Here is a 21,919-nt window from a genome sequence, read left to right as displayed (position 1 = left end):
TGCATATAGTTTTACCTTTTTAGTTAAAATATGTCTAAATTGAAAATGTTTTCATCCAGTTTGTATCAAATCCGCTGTGTTTACATGTATTTCGTCTAGTTGATTCAAAGACTAGTTGGAATATATACAGCTATTGTTCGATGGCCGCCTTCTGTGTCCGTGCACGGATGCGGGGAAAGTTTGCAGGTCGGTGTTGGGGCACATTTGACAATTTTGACCTCGGGACGAAATCAAATCACATAATGAACTACCCGTGAAACTATTTCACGCGGCTGACCTTTTTGTGTGGCGCCTGACCCTACGGTGCAGCGCCTAGCGCTTGGGCGTTGCATGTCAGTCCACCGTGGCAACCCCTGGGCCCGCACCCACCACTGCAGCGCCTCCGAGCTAGGCGCCACACATGTAATGTGCAGCGCCTAGGGCTCGGGCGCTACACTGTGACTTATCCAGCCGCTTGGCTGGCTCCCCCTCCCCCACTCTCCCACCCCCACACACGCCAACCCGAGCTTTCCCCCCACTCCCCCACCCCCACACCCAACCCGAGCTTTTCCCCCTCTCCCCCTCTCTCCCCCTCTCAAATCCTCTCCCAAATCTTGCAAATTTGAAGAATTTGTCCATGGATTTCGAAGACAAACCCTCCCCAAGGTAATCTTCTCCGATCCCCTTGTTTTGATCCAAGTAATGTTATCAAATTGCTCATTTGTTGCTAGTTTGGGGAAACCCTAGTTTTGTTTGGATCTAGAGATTTGCATGGAGATGTGAGATGTTTGTTTGCCAATTTCCTATGACTAGGCTTGTTAGTATGTTAGGGTTATTCTTATGGGTGTTCTTATGTTGGTGCTAGGGTTAGGTTTAGGGCTAGGGTTATGGTTAGGGTTAGGGTTGTTGTTTCATATATATTTTAGGGTTTGCATTCCGTGTTAATCCTTGGATCACTACTCATGGAAGCAATGTTACGTTGTGTTGTTTGAATGCTTATAGGGATGGGAAGAATATGTGTGTTTGTTCATCATGGGGACAAAGACGACGACTAGTTCCTTGAGCGCTTTTTGGCTCCTCCCCCTCCTGTTGGCTATCTTCTTTGCCTTCCTAGAAAGAGCAACCCGCTCCGGCTCCGGTTCCTCCATGTCATCCACATCGTCATCCAAAGCCGCCATCCCGAGGTGCCGACCGTCCTTTTGCCTCTTTGGGTGAAGTCTTCAGGTGTGTATTTATTGATTCCCTTCCTAGGCTTTAACTGGTATGCAGACCGAACTTGGTAGGTCCCCAAGGTCATATCATCAGCAACCTATTACAAAAAAACAAAAGATATGGAAAGACCCTGTGTGAGGATATAGTTAGCAATGCATCAACAATTGAATATATGCTCATGACATACCTCTTGGGTGACCACACCCACATCCTCATCCTCCAAAGGATCAGCATGGCCAGAAGTGGGATCTGATGGTGTCGCCGACCTAGACTGTTCTGGTGATACATACTCGGGGTCACGACAACTGAAAAGGTTTGATAGCCGCCTTAACCTTTGGCCTTGGCGCTGCAACATGTACAAATGAATGAGACATCGAACGTAAAAACACATGTTAAGTGCTAGTTTGAAGGAGATGTGAACCTTAATGAATGCTCGAAGTGCACCTTCCCATCTCTTTTCCCAACCGGGGTTGTTTCCAGAATAGTCTCGGTCTCATCAGCTGCTTTCTTGATCTGGGCACGCTATGAACAGAAACGGCATTAACATGTTAGGCAACCGAAGATGTGAGTAGTGCGAATGGAAAAGAAAAAGGGCAAATACCACAAAGTTCATCATTGGAGCTGAGGGGACTGAGTTGCCTTTCCTGACTAATGCATTGTACTTGTGTTGGGTTAGCTCATCGAATACGGTGGGATCTTCCAAAATCTCCTCGGAATACGCCGGCTTGCATACCTCCACACTGGTACTTGCAAGAAACCATGTGAGATAGTTGTTGAACGCGATTGGGCAGTGCTCACGAAGTTGGGCTCGTTTTCCCGCCTTAGCTTGCTCCACACGAAGCGTGAACTGCACGGCATACTTATTGTGATGCTTGGCCCAATCCTGGATCTTCCGCTGCCTTTTCCTATCCAACCTGCAAGTTAGAAAAAGAATATTAGCACCATCGAAACCGCCGAGAAGCTGCTAAGTGCTCAAGGTTAATTATATCTTACACGTGTAGCAACTTGTCTGTGTCCTCCCACTCCGACGGGTGTGGCTGGAACAAACCAAACTAGCGGAACACCCGATGTGGTAGGTGAAGCTCAACCGCCCAGTTGCATATGAGTGGGCATCGTATATGCCAGAGATCCCTATCCCTAGTGCACATCGGATTAAGCCTGAACACTATAGGGTTACCAAAACTCTCTCCTTTTCCATGCGGCTCCCATTGCACCTGCAAAATGGGATATAATGCAAAATTGATATCGAGTTATGATAGAAGCATGACAATCACTTATGCAATGTCGAGTCACCTGCTCTGGCATGATCGCGCCCAGCTCTCTCTTGTACAACTTGTACATGACCGAGGGATCATCCTTTGTCTCATTTAACACATCCCACTTATAAGCCCAAGTGGGGAGCCGTAGTTGGGTCGTCTTTGCCGTTCCAATCCTCGTACTTCACGGTCTTCGGTCATCCAACCGGCAAACGCTCCCGGCTCCATATGGAAAGTGCGAGCATACAACCACCAATACCTCCAGATGGCCTACAACAGGCTTTGTCCAACTGCACATAAAAAAGAACATGGTTGAATTAACAGCAAGATCGCATTGATAATGTAGCAATGAAGTGAAAAAGAAACAACTTCATACCTGTCTATACAAGTAAGCCAGTGTCGCCGAACCCCAACTCCATTTGCTATCGAAGACGGTCAACGCCTTCAGCCACATCCATGGAGCATTCTTGCATATGCCATCAGCAAACATAGTCCTGGATATAACGTACCACATGTAGACACAAGCATATGTCTTGACCTCATCCTCATTTGCTTCCTCGGGGCAAGTACCAAAGTTCCATGCAATTCAGCCAAAAGAAGCACCGGCCGTGACTCTTTCCTTCTTCTTGTCTTCTACTTCTGGTTCCCGAGGCTCCAGAGGAACCATACCGATAAGGGCATGCATCTGCGCACGCCACCCATCAGAATCGGTGTTCATACATAGAGGATTCCCCTTGATAGGAAGACCGGTGATCATAGCAATATCCTAGAGCGTCACGGTCATCTCCCCGGTCCGAAGATGGAAACTGTGTGTCTCCGGCCTCCAACGATCAATAAGTGCGGTGATTGCTGCAGCATTGTGGGGTGGCGTCGACTGGCTGACCAATTGAATGAAAGGGAGAAGTCTTGTCTCCCTTACATACGGTTTGTATCGCTCATCATAGCGCATCCCCCAAGATTGACCCCGTGAGACCGAAGCTTCAGAGGTGCAAGCTCCTACAAACAAACAAATCATAAAATTACATATGGGGCATTTGTGTTTGAAATAAACACGAAATTCATAGCACCGGCCACTTTCATTATTACCCGCTGCTCCACCGACATAGTGTACGACCGGTGTTGTTTGTCCCAGTAATCATCGAGAAGCCAAACCATCCTAACAATTTGAAACAAAGTTTTCATGTCAACACGATTATCTTTTGAATACAAATAAACTAAAGTACGCCTACTATATGCAAAATTCAAAGCATATGTATTCAAAGCATTCTTGTCAATACGAATATAATTTCAACACAAATAAACTAAACTAGGCCTACTTCATGCAAGATTCAATACAAATATCTTTTCCATAGAAATAACATGTCAACCTATGTATCCAAGCCATATATCTTTTCAATAATATCAACTCAACTAGGGTTGCAAAATTAGGTATCTAATACATGCAAGATTCTAATACATGCAACATTCTAATCTAATCAAAGCAAACAAGGGTTCCCCGAAATCTTCAAAATACTCCCTCCGTAAACTAATATAAGAGCGTTTAGAATACTAAAATAGTGATCTAAACACTCTTATATTAGTTTATAGAGGGAGTAGCATACATTATATGGATAGAAAGAAGGGGATCAGAGGAGAGTACCTTCTAGGATGGGTTGGTGAAGGAATCCACAGACCAAATCGTCAGATCTGAAGATTTTGGGAGAGGTGATTGAGAGGGGGAGAGGATAGGGCCGCCGCCGCGGCTTCTTCTGTTTCTGTAATCGGTGGTGCAATGGGGTGGGTCGGGGAGGAGAGGGCCGCCGCGGCTGGATAAGTCACAGTGCAGCGCTCGAGCGCTAGGCGCGGCACATTACATGTGTGGCGCCTAACTCAGAGGCGCTGCACATTACATGTGTGGCGTCTAGCTCGGAGGCGTTGCACTGATGGGTGCGGGCACAGGGGTTGCCACGGTGGACTGACGTGTAACGCCCAAGCGCTAGGCGCTGCACCGTAGGGCGCATGCTACAGTGCAGCGCCACACAAAAAGGTCAGCCGTGTGAAATAGTTTCACGGGCAGTTCATTCTGTGATATGATTTCGTCTCGAGGTCAAAATTGTCAAATTTGTCCGCTGTTGACGATGCCCTAATAATCAAAGCTTATTTTTTTTTCTTTGACTCAGACCATCTATGCGGCTCTGCCCACCGCTGCAACCAAACGCACTATCCGATCGTATTCCATGGGCTGCGCTATCCATGCCTCCGTCAAAGCAACGTGAAATTGACCACCACGCCTACCGCATGGTGTGTAGATTATTATGCAGCTCACTTAAGCAAGTGGAGATTATTACGCAGCTCACTTCGGCAAGTGGAGACCCCTCAAAGAAAAAAAAAGAAAAAAACTTAGTCAAGTGGAAAGAAAATAAACCGGGTGGTAGGTGATCTGACCCACCGCCAAATAATGGGGTTGGTGAGGTGAAGTGCTTCACCAACGACCACAGCACAGGTTGTGCAGTCCGACGCTCCCACCAGCCACACGCACGACCTCGCACCGGCCTCCGCCGCTATATAAGGCGCAGCCGGGATCTTGGTACAACGCCGTGCATACATTCCGCCTCTTCCCTCCCTCCTTCGGTTCCTCGGCCTCCCGATCGAGCAGTAGAAGCAGCGCAAGGTTGGCCTCCCTGCCCCACGCCCTGTTCATGTTTCGATCTTCCATGTTTAATCCATCGTTTTTCTTCATCATACGTGGGTGGCGTAATTACTAGTACTAGATTTCTCGTGATGCAAAGAACATGGCTAGTTCGTTATGAGTTGGCAGTAGCACGTCCTGAACATGGAGAATATTAGTCTGTCATCGGCGACAGTCCCCAAGAGAGGCGAAAGGGGGTGACCCCGTCTTCCTCGTTCGCCGACGGCGAGGCCCCGGATCATCTCTCCCCCGCTTGTCGCTCCGGCGACGGTGGGAGGGGGGAGGAACCCCGGGTCCTCTGCGCCGGTGTGTAGAGAGTAGGAGTAGGTGTGTGGGTCGCGCTGTCAAGCCGGCGGCGCTACGTCCAACAAGTGTGCCGCGGCTCCTCGTCGGAGCGGCGAGCTTGGTGTATCCGGATCCGGGCGTACTCGACTTCGCTATGGATTTTTGTTCCTCCGGCTGCGTGGTCCTCACGGCGGCTGTTGGCTCTTGGGTTCCTGTGTGGCCGGGTGGATGTGTACGGGGAGTCGCCGGCTGGTGCTGCTTCTGATGGAGACGGCGGTGGCGGCTTCTGTTCTGGCGCAGGGTTGATTAGTCGTCGGCAGGCGGCTCCGGTGTTTCTCCTCGACGTGGTCGACCGGGGACTTCGGATCTGAGGCTCGTTGGGCAGGGGGTGGCCCCCAGACGATGTGCCACAGTGAGATGTGTCCCGCCGCGGGCGGCGGGTCTTCGGCCCGAAGCTCTCGCCGCTCCTTCCTCCGATGGCGGCTTAGACGGCGGCAGATGCAGGATGGTTGACCAATCAACCCCCTCCGGGACATATTTGTTATTTTTCTTGTTTTGGGGTGCTTTTTGCTGCTCTGGCTTATTTCCAGGCTGTGAGGCGTGTGCTGCTGTATATTGTTGGTCATCAGAGCGTCTATATTCTCTGTACTTGGGACAGTACCGTGATTTTAGTCGCCTTTTCTGACTAATGGAAAAATACACGGGGTAATTTCTCGTTGGAGTTTCATTCTAATTGTCGGAATTTCTTCTATTTGCAGGGCACCGCTAGCACTAAAGGAATGGCGGCCGAGACGTTCCTCTTCACGTCCGAGTCTGTGAATGAGGGCCATCCCGACAAGCTCTGTGACCAGGTCTCCGACGCCGTCTTGGATGCCTGCTTGGCGCAGGATGCCGACAGCAAGGTTGCCTGCGAGACTGTCACCAAGACCAACATGGTCATGGTCTTGGGCGAGATCACCACTAAGGCCACCGTCGACTACGAGAAGATCGTGCGCGACACCTGCCGCAACATCGGCTTCATCTCTGATGATGTTGGTCTCGACGCCGACCGTTGCAAGGTGCTCGTCAACATCGAGCAGCAGTCCCCTGACATTGCCCAGGGTGTTCACGGACACTTCACCAAGCGTCCCGAAGAGGTCGGCGCCGGTGACCAGGGCATCATGTTCGGCTATGCCACCGACGAGACCCCTGAGCTGATGCCCCTCAGCCACGTGCTTGCCACCAAGCTCGGAGCTCGCCTCACCGAGGTCCGCAAGAATGGCACCTGCGCCTGGGTTAGGCCTGACGGAAAGACCCAGGTCACTGTCGAGTACCTAAACGAGGATGGTGCCATGGTACCTGTTCGTGTGCACACCGTCCTCATCTCCACCCAGCACGACGAGACCGTCACCAACGACGAGATTGCCGCGGACCTCAAGGAGCATGTCATCAAGCCGGTGATCCCCGCGAAGTACCTCGATGAGAACACCATCTTCCACCTGAACCCGTCTGGCCGCTTCGTCATCGGCGGCCCTCACGGTGACGCCGGTCTCACCGGCCGCAAGATCATCATCGACACCTATGGTGGCTGGGGAGCCCACGGCGGCGGTGCCTTCTCTGGCAAGGACCCAACCAAGGTCGACCGCAGTGGCGCCTACATTGCCAGGCAGGCCGCCAAGAGCATCATCGCCAGCGGCCTCGCACGCCGCTGCATTGTGCAGATCTCATACGCCATCGGTGTGCCTGAGCCTTTGTCTGTGTTCGTCGACTCCTACGGCACCGGCAAGATCCCCGACAGGGAGATCCTCAAGCTCGTGAAGGAGAACTTTGACTTCAGGCCCGGGATGATCAGCATCAACCTGGACTTGAAGAAAGGTGGAAACAGGTTCATCAAGACCGCTGCTTACGGTCACTTTGGCCGCGATGATGCCGACTTCACCTGGGAGGTGGTGAAGCCCCTCAAGTTCGACAAGGCATCTGCCTAAGAGCATGGCGTTCTCTTGGTCTGCCGCCTCTCAAGTTCGTCAAGACGGGATCATGTTGCTCCTGGGAAGTGAGAAGAAGCATTAGATATTGAAGCGACGCTCTACACTGGTCTTGTTGTATGGTAGTCAGTGCTAAGTTTCTTATTGTCATTTCATATATTTATCCTTTCCATTTTGAGTCGCTGAAACTGCTGAGCGATGTGCAGTTTGCTCTGCTAGTCGCTCTGTCACTTTCACTTATCATATTCTTTGTTGTGTAGTTCCCTCATAATGCTCTTTCTTCCTGAGTCTTGGAAAGATAATAAAGAGCGATGTGTAATTCTATTGCTCTGTTCTCCCCAAATTGTCATTATTTTAAGCAGTACTAATTGAGATACTATCCAAGGTTTTGGATCATGGTTTTGTCCAATTGGTGTAAGCCCAACTTAAGCAAAAGTGGTTTCATGAGATCTGAACTGCGAAAATAATATTGATTCACTGGACTCTGTTCTTGGCCCACACTGGGGCTCAAGAATCATATCAGCATTGATTGGGTTTGGTGTAAACTACAAGGATGGTTGGGCGCGCTTCGCTGCACGGTTGGTGTTGTTGAGAATTCATAAAGAAGTTTGGTGTGTGGAGATGATGAAGTGTTTTTTGTTTATAATGAAGTATTTGATAGTCTCTTACCGAGGTATAATTATGTGTTATTTGTAAACTAATACACACATATGCAGGAAAGTTTCTTGTAGAATTCATAAATAAAATTCTTTGGTTTGGTGTGTGGAGATGATGAAGTGTTTTTTTTTGACAACCGAAGTGTTTTTTGTTTATAATGAAGTATTTTGATGGTCTCTTTTTGATGTATAATTATGTGTTATTTGCAAATTAACCCACACATATGCAGGAAAGTTTTTTGTAGTGATGATGCAGTGTCGCATGTTGATGCGAGACTGATTTATTTTCATAAGCTGGTTATGAATTGATTTGAGAAATCATTGACCAATCAAAATCATAATTCATATTCAAAATTGAACACCTCACTTGAATGAGGGAGCTTCTTGAGAAATTGTTGACCAAAATAAAATTGGGAACTCAATCCAAAGTCATATTGGTGCTACAAAGAGCGTCCGCCAAACTAATATATTTTTATAAACATGTTGTTACCGATTGATTTGAGAAATCATTGACCGGTCCAAATCATGAACTAAATTTAAAATTGAACGCCTCATTTAGATGAGAGATCGTGTAGAAAAATTATTGACCAAGTCAAAATTGGGAACCCAATCAAAAACACCAATGTCATCGATTGAATGGGAGGCCTTTAACCTCTAGGAAGATTGATATAGTAGAGTTTGTTCGGAAAACTATTGAGTTGATGCTTCCTACGAATGGTTTTTCTAGAGAACGCTCTTTAGTGAGTCTAATTCTTGTGTGCAAATCACTGACACGTATGTCAATCCCTATTCGCTTCAATGCATCATTTTGAGCGTATGACACTGAATGTTTGTTCCCCATGGCAATCTGAGCGAATGACACGCCCCTGTCTTATCCCTTAACCTCCCCTCAAAATCACAGCCAGATGACAAAATGTGCATCTAAGCATGGCAATTTTCAATAATCTATCTGATGTGGCATGACAATGTCGTTCTGTCCGCATGGCAATTCCTCAAGAAGTAGGCAGAATTTCTTTTCATATAGCATGGCAAGTCTCTTATGGAGCATTGCAAGCCTATCTGATATAGCATGAAAATTCATGAACATGTGTGGCAAAATTTTCTGTTCTTTTTAGCCTGACATTTCTCTATGTTGCATCATGATAAATTGCTAAAACACATGTCAATTTACTCTGCTGCAGCATGAAAAATTCCTAATAATTTTTTCTACTAGCATGGCATTTTTTTCTTTTCAGTGTGGAAAAATTTTCTGTACGTCAGAAGTGCACTCTCTCATGATGTTGTTTGCTCAAACCAGCCTCCTATGCAGAATGTTCGTTCGCTCACATGACCTCCTGAGAAAACATCAATGCAGTATTGATGTTCATTTAATTTGCCTTTTTATAGCAATCCTAGTAATCAGTCCACACATATAGCAATCCTAGAAAGACAATCCTCAAAGCAATCATCAGTGGCACGAGTAGCTGGTGCAGGCCCTTGGCTCTGCTCTAGGTAGATAGCCACCCTTCCCCTCCTGCGCCGCTGGCCGCTCCGGCCGCGGCGGCCACCTCCCCCGCGCCTAGCATGGGCGCGCCGCCCCGTCATTCTGCTGCCGCCTCGGATCCGTGGGGCTGCCCAGCTCCTCACTCGGACCCGCGGGGCAGTTCGGCGCCCCCCTCTCCCATCCCGCCCGAGATCCGGGGCCCTAGTGCGTCTTCAAGCCCGAATCTGGCGGCCCCGCCTCGTCTGCTACTGCGTGGTGAATGCTCCAAGGCGGCTACCTCCGAAGACCCGGCGGATCACCGCTCCCCCCAGTTGCGCAAAAACCGCAAGGCCGTCCTGGATCCGCTGGTTTCTTCAAAGACGAATGCGTCTCCCCGTGTGGACCGACGGCCGGACTTCAATGCGGTGGGTGGTCGGGAGGCCTTCTGCGGCCGCTGCTTTCGCTGCCTCAGCAAGCACCACCGTAGGAAGGACTGCCATGACCCTTTCCGCTGCGTGATCTGTGAGTTCTTCGGCCACTTTGCTAGGGAGTGCCCCCAAAATTCACGCAACGGCCATGGCGGCCCTGCCTCCAGTCGGATAGGTCCGCTCCCGTCTCGCACCTCTGCCCACGCTCGGCTGCGCTTCCCCACCCCCACCCCGCCCTCGCCGCCGCCGGCCGCACACTCCCCACCGGCCGCTGACATGGCTGAGCTCAGTCTGGTCGACCCGGCCAGGCGTCCGCGCACAAGCCACAAGGTCGGCGAATCCACCCCGGCCATCGAGCAGAGCGTCTTCTTCCTCCGCCGCCATGCTGTCACGCTGCGCGCGCTCGACGGGATCAGCACCACCTCACCCATGGCGGTGGGCCACGCGTTTGAGGCGCAAATGTGCGTCTCAACGCACCACCTGCGGGTGACCGCGCATAACCCGTAGGACTTCTTCGTCATCTTCACCCAGCCAGCCCACCTTGACAATGCGATGCGCTGTGGCACCCTGCGCGTCGACGGCGTCAGCTTCAGCATCGCGCCCTGGGGCGAAAATGACCACGCTGGCCACGGCACCTTCAGCTACCACGTCCGCTGCGTTATCGAGCACCTGCCACAGCAGTACTGGACCCTGGAGGGCGTCCAGGAGGTGTTCGTCGACAAGGTTCGAATCGACCGGCTCGACAGCCGCACGCTGGAGCGCGGCCACACCAAAACTTTCGCTTGCTGGGTGTGGGTCTGGGACATGGCGTTCATCCCCACCAGGCACACCTACTGGAAGCTTCCCCGGGGCGCTGGCCGTGTCGAGGAGATGGAGGGCCACTCGCCACCCAACTAGCGTGTCGCTCTGCCGCCTGGCGCCAAACGCCACGACCTGCTCATTCACGTCGACGGGGTGGAGGACTGCCCCCTCCCCCCGCTCACCGCGCTCCTCCCACTCAGCTCAAAGCGGCCTGCCCTCCTCCATCTCCGACCACGACGACAACTTGCCGCGCACCTTCCCGGGCACCTGGATCATGCATGTGGAGGACGGCCAGCCTGATGAGCGCCACCCCCATCTGCAATACGCGCTGGTGGTGGACACTGGCTGCCGGGGCCTTCCTCGTGGTGGTCCTCGCCGCGACAATGACGGGCAGGCTGGCGGCGGCAGCGGCGGCCGTCGCTCCTGGAGGGACACGGTGTTGGGATGCAGGCGCAGCTCCAATGCCTCGTCAGGAGCGGACGCGGCCACAAGCAGAGTGCGTCAGTGCAGCCGCTCCCCTTCCCCCCGCCGCCGCACTGGAAGCACCAGAAACCAGAGCCGGCATGGTGGCCGCGACCGCTCGTCCAACAAGGCGTACCCAAGCAAGAAGAAGACCGACAAGCAGCGCCTGGCAAGCCAGGTGCACGTGCCCACGCCAACTCCCAATGCACGTGTGCCCGCTCCCGCCCCCGCCAGTGCTCCCGACGGCGTGGAGGAGTTCTTCACCACGGCGGACAAGGCGCTCCCCGCCCCTGGCCCCTGGGGACGACGTGGCGGCCTAGCTCGATGAGATGATCGCGGCCTCGACGGCCGTGCCCCTCGTCTTCCAAGACAGTGCAAAGAAGAGGAAGGGACAAGGAATCGGTGGAGATGCCGGAAGCCTTCAGCCCCATGCTCTCTGGCTCATGCCACAGGCCGGCTCTCCTCGGCTGTCAGACGCTGACGACTACGGCAACGGTTGCTGTCCAGCTGGGGGCGGTCACGCAGCAAGTTCAGCACCTGGAGATTGCAGAGTCCTCAGCCGGGCCACACCACCTCTTCTGCGACAAGCCGGACCTGCTAATCGGCCTGCCGCCACCCAAGTGCAGCTCTGCTCCCCCCAAGGTGCGTGCTACATCATTCCCCCCACCGCGTCAGAGCGCTCGCCAGGCGGCCGAGAACTGCAAGGTGCCGGTGGCGCAATGCGGCACGCTCTGGCTGGTCCAGGGACTGGGTCTCCTTGGCTCGAAAGAGAAGATGACGAAGAGGCTGCAGAGGCGCTCGTGCGTAGGTTTGATGAGCCCCTCTCCGACTACGACATCACTATCATCGCCAAGCTTACCATAATGGGCAAGGACGCCCTTCGCATCGCTGCTGGCATCAACGGGCCGGAAGGAATCACCAAGGAGGCCATGGTTTAGTCATGTTAGGAAACCCCTTGTGTTGTAGCTGTAGCTGTAGTTTCCGGCGGCGGCCAGCGCTCGGCTGGTCGGAGTTAGGTTTGCTTCCTTCCTGTAATAGTTATAGGCTGAGGCCGATCCGGCGCCATCGTGGTTTGGGGCCTATTGGTGGTCGACGGCGTCCTCCGGAGAGCTGTATGGTGTACCTGTTTGCATTTAGTGATTGTAGTCGCCGGAGATCCCCCCAGTGTCCAGATGAATGATGACCTCTCCACTCCCCCGATCATGATCTGGAACGTACGCGGCATGAACTCGCCTGCGAAGAGAGAAGCCATTCGAGAGATAGTCGCCGCGCATCGCACTGCCATCCTATGCATGCAAGAGACCAAGATAGACGTATGGTCGCCGGCCCTCATCCGCGACATTGGCGGCCCAACGCTGCAAGGCTGTGCGGTCCTGCCCGCCATCGGCAGTCGTGGTGGCATAGCCATCCTCTGGATTCAGGACCTGGTAGACATCGTCACCCATGCCGTTGGACAATTTGCAATCACGGTCAAGGTCACCGTAGCTAGTCACCCGACCTCCTTCTAGTTAACCACGGTTTATGGACCGACTGACGACGCGAGCAAGGAGGCCTTCCTTGCCGAGATCGCGAACTCTGCCCTGCCTGTTTCTGAGCCTTGGATAATCAACGGCGATTTCAATCAAATCTACGAGGCTAGGGAGAAGAACCACCTCAACCTCAATAGGAGGCTGATGGGACGTTTCAGGGCAGCCATAGATAGAGCTGGTCTTCGCCAAATCAAATGCGGGAACCGCAAGTTCACTTGGAGCAACGTGCACGACAGCCCAACCCTGGTGGGCATCGACAAGTTCTTCTACAACATGCCTTGGGAAACCCTTTTCCCCCTGGCCATGCTGATGGCCGCCTCCACGGCTTGCTCCGACCACTGCCCACTCGTGCTGTCGGACGCGTCGGGCCCCCATCGTCGCAGGTGCTTCAAGTTCGAGTCTTTCAGGCCGCGCTTCGCGGACACGGTGACCGCGGCCTGGGTGCGGCCAGTGGCTACTTCATGTGCGTTCACCCGCCTCCACGTCCGTCTTGCCCGTACGGCCAAGGACCTCCGCATTTGGAGTCGGAGCCTCTTCGGCGACGCAAAGCTGCAAGTCCACATGGCCTGCGAGGTCATTTTGCGCCTTGACGAGGCCCAGGAAAGGTGCCAGCTCTCGCCGGCCGAACGAGACCTGCGAAAAGGCCTCAAGCTCAGGTTGCTGGGGCTGTCGTCGAACGAGCGATGCAGGAAGAGGCAGGCCTCTAGGCTCACCTGGCTGCGCTCTCGCGATGCCCCAACCAATTTCTTCATGGCGAAAATCTACTCGAGAAGGAGGAAGAACTTCATCCATTCTTTGAAAAGTCAATGAAACAGTAGCCACGGTGCACAATGACAAGGAAGCGTCCATACACAACCATTTTGACAGCATCCTCGGGTCTACCAAGCAGGGATCAACTACGATAAACTGGGGTCAAATTCACATGCCAACAATTCAAGGTGGTGGACTGGACAACCCTTTTTCTGAGCACGAGGTGTGGGCGGCGATCCAGGCCACGCCGACAGAGAAATCCATCGGGCCGGACGGATTCAATGGCTTGTTCTTCTGATCATGCTGGTAGATAATCAAAGAAGACATTATGCAGGCTTTCAACCAATTCTACAACTTGGTTGGGAGCAATTTTGGCTTGCTCAACTGGGCGATCATAGCCCTAATCCCCAAGAAAGACGGCGCATGCGACATCAGCGACTACCGTCCGATTAGCCTGATACACTCCATAGCCAAGTTAGTCTCCAAAGTGCTCTCGGTCAGGCTAGCTCCGGTTGTTCAAAGCATCATATCACTGGCCCAGACAGCTTTTTTGAAAACCAGATGCCTGCACGACAGCTTCATCTACGTCCAAAACTGTGTTAGAGCACTGCACCACAAAAAGACGCCAGCTGTCCTCCTCAAGCTAGACATCTCCAGAGCTTTTGATAACGTATCATGGGAATATCTACTCGAGCTCATGGAGACTTTAGGGTTTAGTGCTAGATGGCGTGATTGGATTACTCTGCTGCTCACCACTTCATCGTCTGCCTTCCTCCTCAATGGTGTACCTGGACAAACAATCATGCACCGGCGCGGCCTTCGGCAAGGCGACCCCCTGTCGCCTCTTCTCTTCATCTGTGCGAATGATCACATCCATCACCTGCTCAAAGCGGCTGAAGAAGATCTCGTCATTACGCCGGTGCCAGGCAGGGAGATCAAATTTAGGGTTAGCTTATACGTGGATGACACCATTATTTTTGCAAACCCCATCAAGGAGGAGATCGATTATGTAATGGACATGCTAGAGAGCTTCGGCGACACCACGGGCCTGAAGATAAACAATGCCAAATCCACGACGACTCCAATTTTCTGCAACGACATCGACCTCAACACGGTGCTGCAGTCTTTTGGGGGCCCATGAGGGTGGAGGGCGCGCCCCCCTACCTCGTGGCTTCCCTGTTGATTGCTTGACGTAGGGTCCAAGTCTCCCGGGCCTTGTTCGTTCCAAAAATCACGTTCCCGAAGGTTTCATTCCGTTTGGACTCTGTTTGATATTCCTTTTCTTCGAAACCCTAAAATAGGCAAAAAAAACGCAATTCTGGGCTGGGCCTCCGGTTAGTAGGTTAGTCCCAAAAATAATATAAAAGTGGATAATAAAGCCCAATAATGTCCAAAACATTATATAATATATCATGGAGCAATCAATAATGCCCAAGCTTAATTCCTGCTCGTCCTCGAGTAGGTAAATGATAAAAACAGAATTTTTGGTGTGGAATGCTACTTGGCATAATTTCAATGTAATTCTTCTTAATTATGGTATGAATATTCAGATCCGAAAGATTCAAGACAAAAGTTTAATATTGACATAGAAATAATAATACTTCAAGCATACTAACTAAGCAATTATGTCTTCTCAAAATAACATGGCCAAGGAAAGTTATCCCTACAAAATCATATAGTCTGGCTATTCTCTATCTTCACCACACAAAATATTTAAATCATGCACAACCCCGATGATAAGCCAAGCAATTGTTTCATACTTTTGACATTCTCAAAACTTTTTCAATTTTCACGCAATACATGAGCGTGAGCCATGGACATAACACTATAGGTGGAATAGAATGGTGGTTGTGGAGAAGACAAAAAGGGAGAAGATAGTCTCACATCAACTAGGCGTATTAACGGGCTATGGAGATGCCCATTAATAGATATCAATGTGAGTGGGTAGGGATTGCCATGCAATGGATGCACTAGAGCTATAAGTATATGAAAGCTCAAAAAGAAACTAAGTGGGTGTGCATCCAACTCACTTTCTCAAGAAGACCTAGGGCAATTTGAGGAAGCCCATCATTGGAATATATAAGCCAAGTTCTATAATGAAAAATTCCCACTAGTATATGAAAGTGACAACATAGGAGACTCTCTATCATGAAGATCATGGTGCTACTTTGAAGCACAAGCGTGGTAAAAGGATAGTAGCATTGTCCCTTCTCTCTTTTTCTCTCATTTTTTTGTTTGGGCCTTTTCTCTTTTTTATGGCCTCTTTTTTGTATATTTTTTCATCCAGAGTCTCATCCCGACTTGTGGGGGAATCATAGTCTCCATCATCCTTTCCTCACTGGGACAATGCTCTAATAATGATGATCATCACACTTTTATTTTCTTACAACTCAAGAATTACAACTCGATACTTAGAACAAAATATGACTCTATGTGAATGCCTCCGGCGGTGTACCGGGATATGCAATGAATCAAGAGTGACATGTACGAAACAATTATGAACGGTGGCTTTGCCACAAATACGATGTCAACTACATGATCATGCAAAGCAATATGACAATGATGAAGTGTGTCATAATAAACGGAATGGTGGTAAGTTGCATGGCAATATATCTAGGAATGGCTATGGAAATGCCATAATAGGTAGGTATGGTGGCTGTTCTGAGGAAGGTATATGGTGGCTGTATGATACCGGCGAAAGGTGCGCGGTATTAGAGAGGCTAGCAATGGTGGAAGGGTGAGAGTGCGTATGATCCATGGACTCAACATTAGTCATAAAGAACTCACATACTTATTGCAAAAATCTACTCCCTCTGTTCCGAATTACTTGTCTTAGATTTGTCTAGATACGGAGGTATCCAGCACTAAAATGAGTCTAGATACATCCGTATCTAGACAAATTCAAGACAAGTAATTCAGAACGGAGGGAGTACAAGTTATCAAAGCAAATTATTATGCGCATGCTCCTAGGGGGGTAGATTGGTAGGAAAAGAGCATCGCTCGTCCCCGACCGCCACTCATAAGGAAGACAATCAATAAATAAATCATGCTCCGACTTCATCACATAAAGGTTCACCATACGTGCATGCTACGGGAATCACAAACCTTAACACAAGCATTTCTCAAATTCACAACTACTCAACTATCATGACTCTAATATCACCGTCTCCATATCTCAAAACAATTATCAAGTATCAAACTTCTCATAGTATTCAACACACTCATAAGAGAATTTTATTATTAATCTTCTATACTTAGCAGATTAGGATTATTTAAGCAAATTACCATGCTATTTAAGACTCTCAAAATAATCTAAGTGAAGCATGAGAGATCAATAGTTTCTATAAAACAAATCCACCACCGTGCTCTAAAAGATATAAGTGAAGTACTAGAGCAAAACTATATAACTCAAAAGATATAAGTGAAGCACATAGAGTATTCTAACAATTTCCGAATCATGTGTGTCTCTCTCAAAAGGTGTGTACAGCAAGGATTATTGTGGTAAACTAACAAATAAAGACTTAAATAATACAAGACGCTCCAAGCAAAACACATATCATGTGGTGAATAAAAATATAGCTCCAAGTAAAGTTACCGATAGAAGTAGACGAAAGAGGGGATGCCATCCGGGGCATCCCCAAGCTTTGGCTTTTTGGTGTCCTTAGATTATATTGGGGGTGCCATGGGAATCCCCAACCTTAGGCTCTTGCCACTCCTTGTTCCATAATCCATCAAATCTTTACCCAAAACTTGAAAACTTCACAACACAAAACTTAAAGTAGAAAATCTTGTGAGCTCCGTTAGCGAAAGAAAACAAAAGACCACTTCAAGGTACTGTAATGAACTCATTCTTTATTTATATTGGTGTTAAACCTACTGTATTCCAACTTCTATATGGTTTATAAACTATTTTACTAGCCATAGATTCATCAAAATAAGCAAACAACACACGAAAAAACAGAATCTGTCAAAAACAGAACAGTCTGTAGTAATCTGTAGCTAGCGCAAGATCTGGAACCCCAAAAATTCTAAAATAAATTTATGGACGTGAGGAATTTATCTATTAATCATGTTCAAAAAGTATTAACTAAATATCACTTTCCAAATAAAAATGGCAGCAGTTCTCGTGAGTGCTAAAGTTTCTGTTTTTTACAGCAAGATTAACAAGACTTTCCCCAAGTCTTCCCAACGGTTCTACTTGGCACAAACACTAATTAAACACAAAAAACACAACCAAAAACAGAGGCTAAATAAATTATTTATTACTAAACAGGAGCAAAAATCAAGGAATAAAAATAAAATTGGGTTGCCTCCCAACAAGCGCTATCGTTTAACGCCCCTAGCTAGGCATAAAAAGCAAGGATAGATCTAGGTATTGCTATCTTTGGTTGGTAATTCTTCAATGAGGCATCTACCATCCTTAGAAATTTCTTTCTTTTTATTTATTATCAAACTTTTAGGCACAACATCGAAAAATTCATTTGTAACAAATGGTTCCTTAATGACAGCCAAAAGATTAGGATGAATACTTATAGATTAGAGATCCACAGTTTATTTGCTAGAGGATTCACCTTTATTTTTAGGAACATACATGAGCTTGGAAATTTTAGTTGGAGGAATTGGGGTATTATTTACGAAAGAAAAAGCGGTTCCCAAGTTGGTAATGATACCCTCAAGTTTATCAATTCTAGTGGAATCATGATTTATTCTTTCATTAACTATAGATTCCTTCTCTTTAATATTTTTCAAAGTTACTCCTACTTTAGATCCATATTGGGTAATTTGGTTGTGGATCTTTTTATCGAAATTTTCAATCAACTCAATGGTAGCAACTTTATTTTCAATAATTTCAAGTTTTTGCATTACATGCTCCAAAGTTAACATAGTTCCATTAACCAAAAGAGGTGGTGAGCCAAATAAATATACCATAGCATTATAAGAATCAGAAGTGTGTCTACCCAAGAAATTCTCTTCGATAATGGTATCAAGGACATATCTGTACCAAGAAGCCACACCTACATAAAAATTGCGAAGAAGAACGGAAGTAGATTGCTTCTTGGTAGATCTATTTTGAGCATTGCAAATTCTATACCAAACATCTTTTAGATTTTCTCCCTCCCTTTGCTTAAAATTTAGAACTTCATTCTCGGGAGACAACGGAGAAGATAGAGGACTCGCCATAACGACAAGCAAACGGAAAAGAGGTAAACGGAAAAGACAGGGAGGATAGAGAGAGAGAGAGTGCGAATAAAACGGCAAGGGTGAAGTGGGGGAGAGGAAAACGAGAGGCAAATGGCAAATAATGTAATGCGGGAGATAAGGGTTTGTGATGGGTACTTGGTATGTTGACTTTTGCGTAGACCTCCCCGGCAACGGCGCCAGAAATGGCTCGTTGTCGGGAGTCAAATCTTGACTTGCGCGAACCTCCCCGACAACGGCGCCAGAAATCCTTCTTGCTACCTCTTGAGCACTTGCACTGGTTTTCCCTTGAAGAGGAAAGGGTGATGCAGCAGAGTAGCGTAAGTATTTCCCTCAGTTTTTGAGAACCAAGGTATCAATCTAGTAGGAGGCTATGCACGAGTCCCTCGCACCTACACAAAACAAATAAATCCTCGCAACCAACGTGATAAGGGGTTGTCAATCCCTACACGTTCACTTACGAGAGTGAGATCTGATAGATATGATAAGATAATATTTTTGGTATTTTTATGATAAAGATGCAAATTAAAATAAAAGGCAATGAAAATAACAAAGTATTGGAAGATTAATATGATGAAGATAGACCCGGGGGCCATAGGTTTCACTAGTGGCTTCTCTCGAGAGCATAAGTATTTTAAGGTGGGTTAACGGATTACTATTGAGCAATTGACAGAATTGAGCATAGTTATGAGAATATCCAGGTATGATCATGTATATAGGCATCACTTCCAAGACAAGTAGACCGACTCCTGCCTGCATCTACTACTATTACTCCACACATCGACTGCTATCCAACATGCATCTAGAGTATTAAGTTCATAAGAACAGAGTAACGCCTTAAGCAAGATGACATGATGTAGAGGGATAAACTCATGCAATATGATGAAAACCCCATCTTGTTATCCTCGATGGCAACAATATAATACGTGCCTTGCTGCCCCTACTGTCACTGGGAAAGGACACCGCAAGATTGAACCCAAAGCTAAGCACTTCTCCCATCGCAAGAAAGATCAATCTAGTAGGCCAAACCAAACTGTTAATTCGAAGAGACTTGCAAAGATAACCAATCATACATAAAAGAATTCAGAGGAGATTCAAATATTGTTCATAGATAAACTTGATCATAAACCCACAATTCATCGGTCTCAACAAACACACTGCAAAAACAAGATTACATCGAATAGATCTCCACAACAGAGGGGGAGAACTTTGTATTGAGATCCAAAAAGAGAGAAGAAGCCATCTAGCTAATAACTATGGACCCGTAGGTCTGAGGTAAACTACTCACACTTCATCGGAGAGGCTATGGTGTTGATGTAGAAGCCCTCAGTGATCGATGCCCCCTCCGACGGAGCTCCAGAAAAGGCCCCAAGATGGGATCTCATGGATACAGAAAGTTACAGCGGTGGAATTAGGGTTTTGGCTCCATATCTGATTGTTTGGGGGTACGTAGGTATATATATAGGAGGAAGAAGTATGTCGGTGGAGCAACAGGGGGCCCACGAGGGTGGAGGGCGCGCCTTGGGGGGGTAGGCGCGCCCCCTACCTCGTAGCTTCCCTGTTGATTGCTTGACGTAAGGTCCAAGTCTCCTGGGTCTTGTTCGTTCCAAAAATCACGTTCCTGAAGGGTTCATTCCGTTTGGACTCCGTTTGATATTCCTTTTCTTCGAAACCCTAAAGTAGGCAAAAAACAACAATTCTGGGTTGGGCCTCCGGTTAGTAGGTTAGTCCCAAAAATAATATAAAAGTGGATAATAAAGACCAATAGTGTCCAAAACAGTAGATTATATAGCATGGAGCAATCAAAAATTATAGATACGTTGGAGAGGTATGAGCACACTCCGAAGACCGCTGGATTTCATACCTGGTGCACGGCGACGCCAGCTCAATTGTACAGGATGTGCTCACTCTGCATAGACGGCTGCACCCACACCACCTCGCTCTCCAGGAGGCCAGCCAGGACCAGATCAGATGGAGGATTGCTGCCTCTGGGAAGTACACTGCTCGATCAGCCTACTACGCCAAGTTCCAAGGCTCTTTGCAAACTCTGTTTCGTGAGCTGATTTGGAACACTTGGGCGCCTGCAAAACTGAAGATCTTTGCTTAGCTGCTTCACCAAGACCGCCTCTGGTGCAATGATAGGTTGCAGCGTCGGGGTTGGCCAAACAGCTACTTCTGTCAGCTATGCCTCCATAACCTAGAAAGCTCCGAGCATCTGTTTTGGCATTGCCACTTTGCGACAGCAACCTGGAATGCCCTTTCTACCTGGCAGTGCTGTCGCGCCTTGGGTCAGGCAACTTGGATCGCAACCACAACTCTCTATACAAGATCAAAGCAATGAGCGAAGCTACGCCATCAAAACACAGGAAAGCAATCAAGGCTCTTGCAATGCTTGCCCTGTGGGAGACCTGGCAGGAGAGAAACCATTAAGTTTTTAGGGCAAAAGAGGCCAAGGTGGAAGACGTGCTTCTCGCGATCAGAAGAGGGCTAATCCTCTGGCAACAAGCCGGCATCAAGTTCTTTCAGAGCCCCTTCGGGGACCCGCCGGGAGAGTAGGCTAGCTGTTTTGTGCCATGGGCACTTTATTTTCTCTAATTTCTTATTCCTTCATCCTTGATCTCCGGATCCCTGCCTTGTCACTTTGTTATGTGCTCCCTGCTTAATTTCAATGAAACACCAACCTAGGTTGGTCCTTCAAAAAAACATATAGCAATCCTAGCAATCAATCTACAGATCAGTGAGCAGTCCTACCAATCAGTCTAGTTATGAACACATGAGTGAGCACACATAGAAATCCTACCAATCCTCCGCCAATCAAAGCAATGCACAATTGGTGGTAAAATCGAATCTAATCTAGTCAGTTCAAAGAAACAAGAAACAAAAACAATCTAGTCAGTTCAGCAAGCGTGTTTGGATCAGTGCAAAGTCTTATCGATCAATGCATAATCCTAAACAATCCAATCCGCAAATCGGGAGAAGCAACCAACCAAAAATTCCAATCTACATAGAGAGGTGCATTGTACTTACAACGCCGCCGGAGGTGGAGGTGGAGCAGGAGCGGATGAAGGAACATCAAATTGACCTCGCCCCTGTCACAGTCGAAATCAGAGTCGCATCAAGCGAAGTTTTGGCCGCCTCAGTCGAGGTACCAATCGAAGGAAAAATCAAATTGGATCAGAGCAAGGGAAGAAAACCCTCGCGATCAAGTCAAAATCCCTGCCTTGGGTGCGGCCGTTGTGCCGACACTCGCAATCCTCGTCCACACTGT

General features: G+C 48.5%; 1 protein-coding gene across 1 annotated transcript; it reads left to right on the top strand.

Annotated features, from left to right (window-relative positions):
* Positions 1–4,941: 4,941 nt before the first annotated feature.
* Positions 4,942–7,701, top strand: LOC119317353 (S-adenosylmethionine synthase 3). The gene is made up of 2 exons (XM_037591788.1): positions 4,942–5,097; positions 6,159–7,701. The coding sequence occupies exon 2, from the start codon at positions 6,180–6,182 to the stop codon at positions 7,362–7,364; it is 1,185 nt and encodes a 394-aa protein (XP_037447685.1). The 5' UTR covers positions 4,942–5,097; positions 6,159–6,179; the 3' UTR covers positions 7,365–7,701.
* Positions 7,702–21,919: the final 14,218 nt, after the last annotated feature.

The sequence above is a fragment of the Triticum dicoccoides genome, chromosome 6A (assembly GCF_002162155.2).
Source record: "Triticum dicoccoides isolate Atlit2015 ecotype Zavitan chromosome 6A, WEW_v2.0, whole genome shotgun sequence".
NCBI lineage: Eukaryota > Viridiplantae > Streptophyta > Magnoliopsida > Poales > Poaceae > Triticum > Triticum dicoccoides.
The sequence above is the reverse complement of the archived record's forward strand: the minus strand, read 5'-3'. Positions and strand labels throughout refer to the sequence as shown.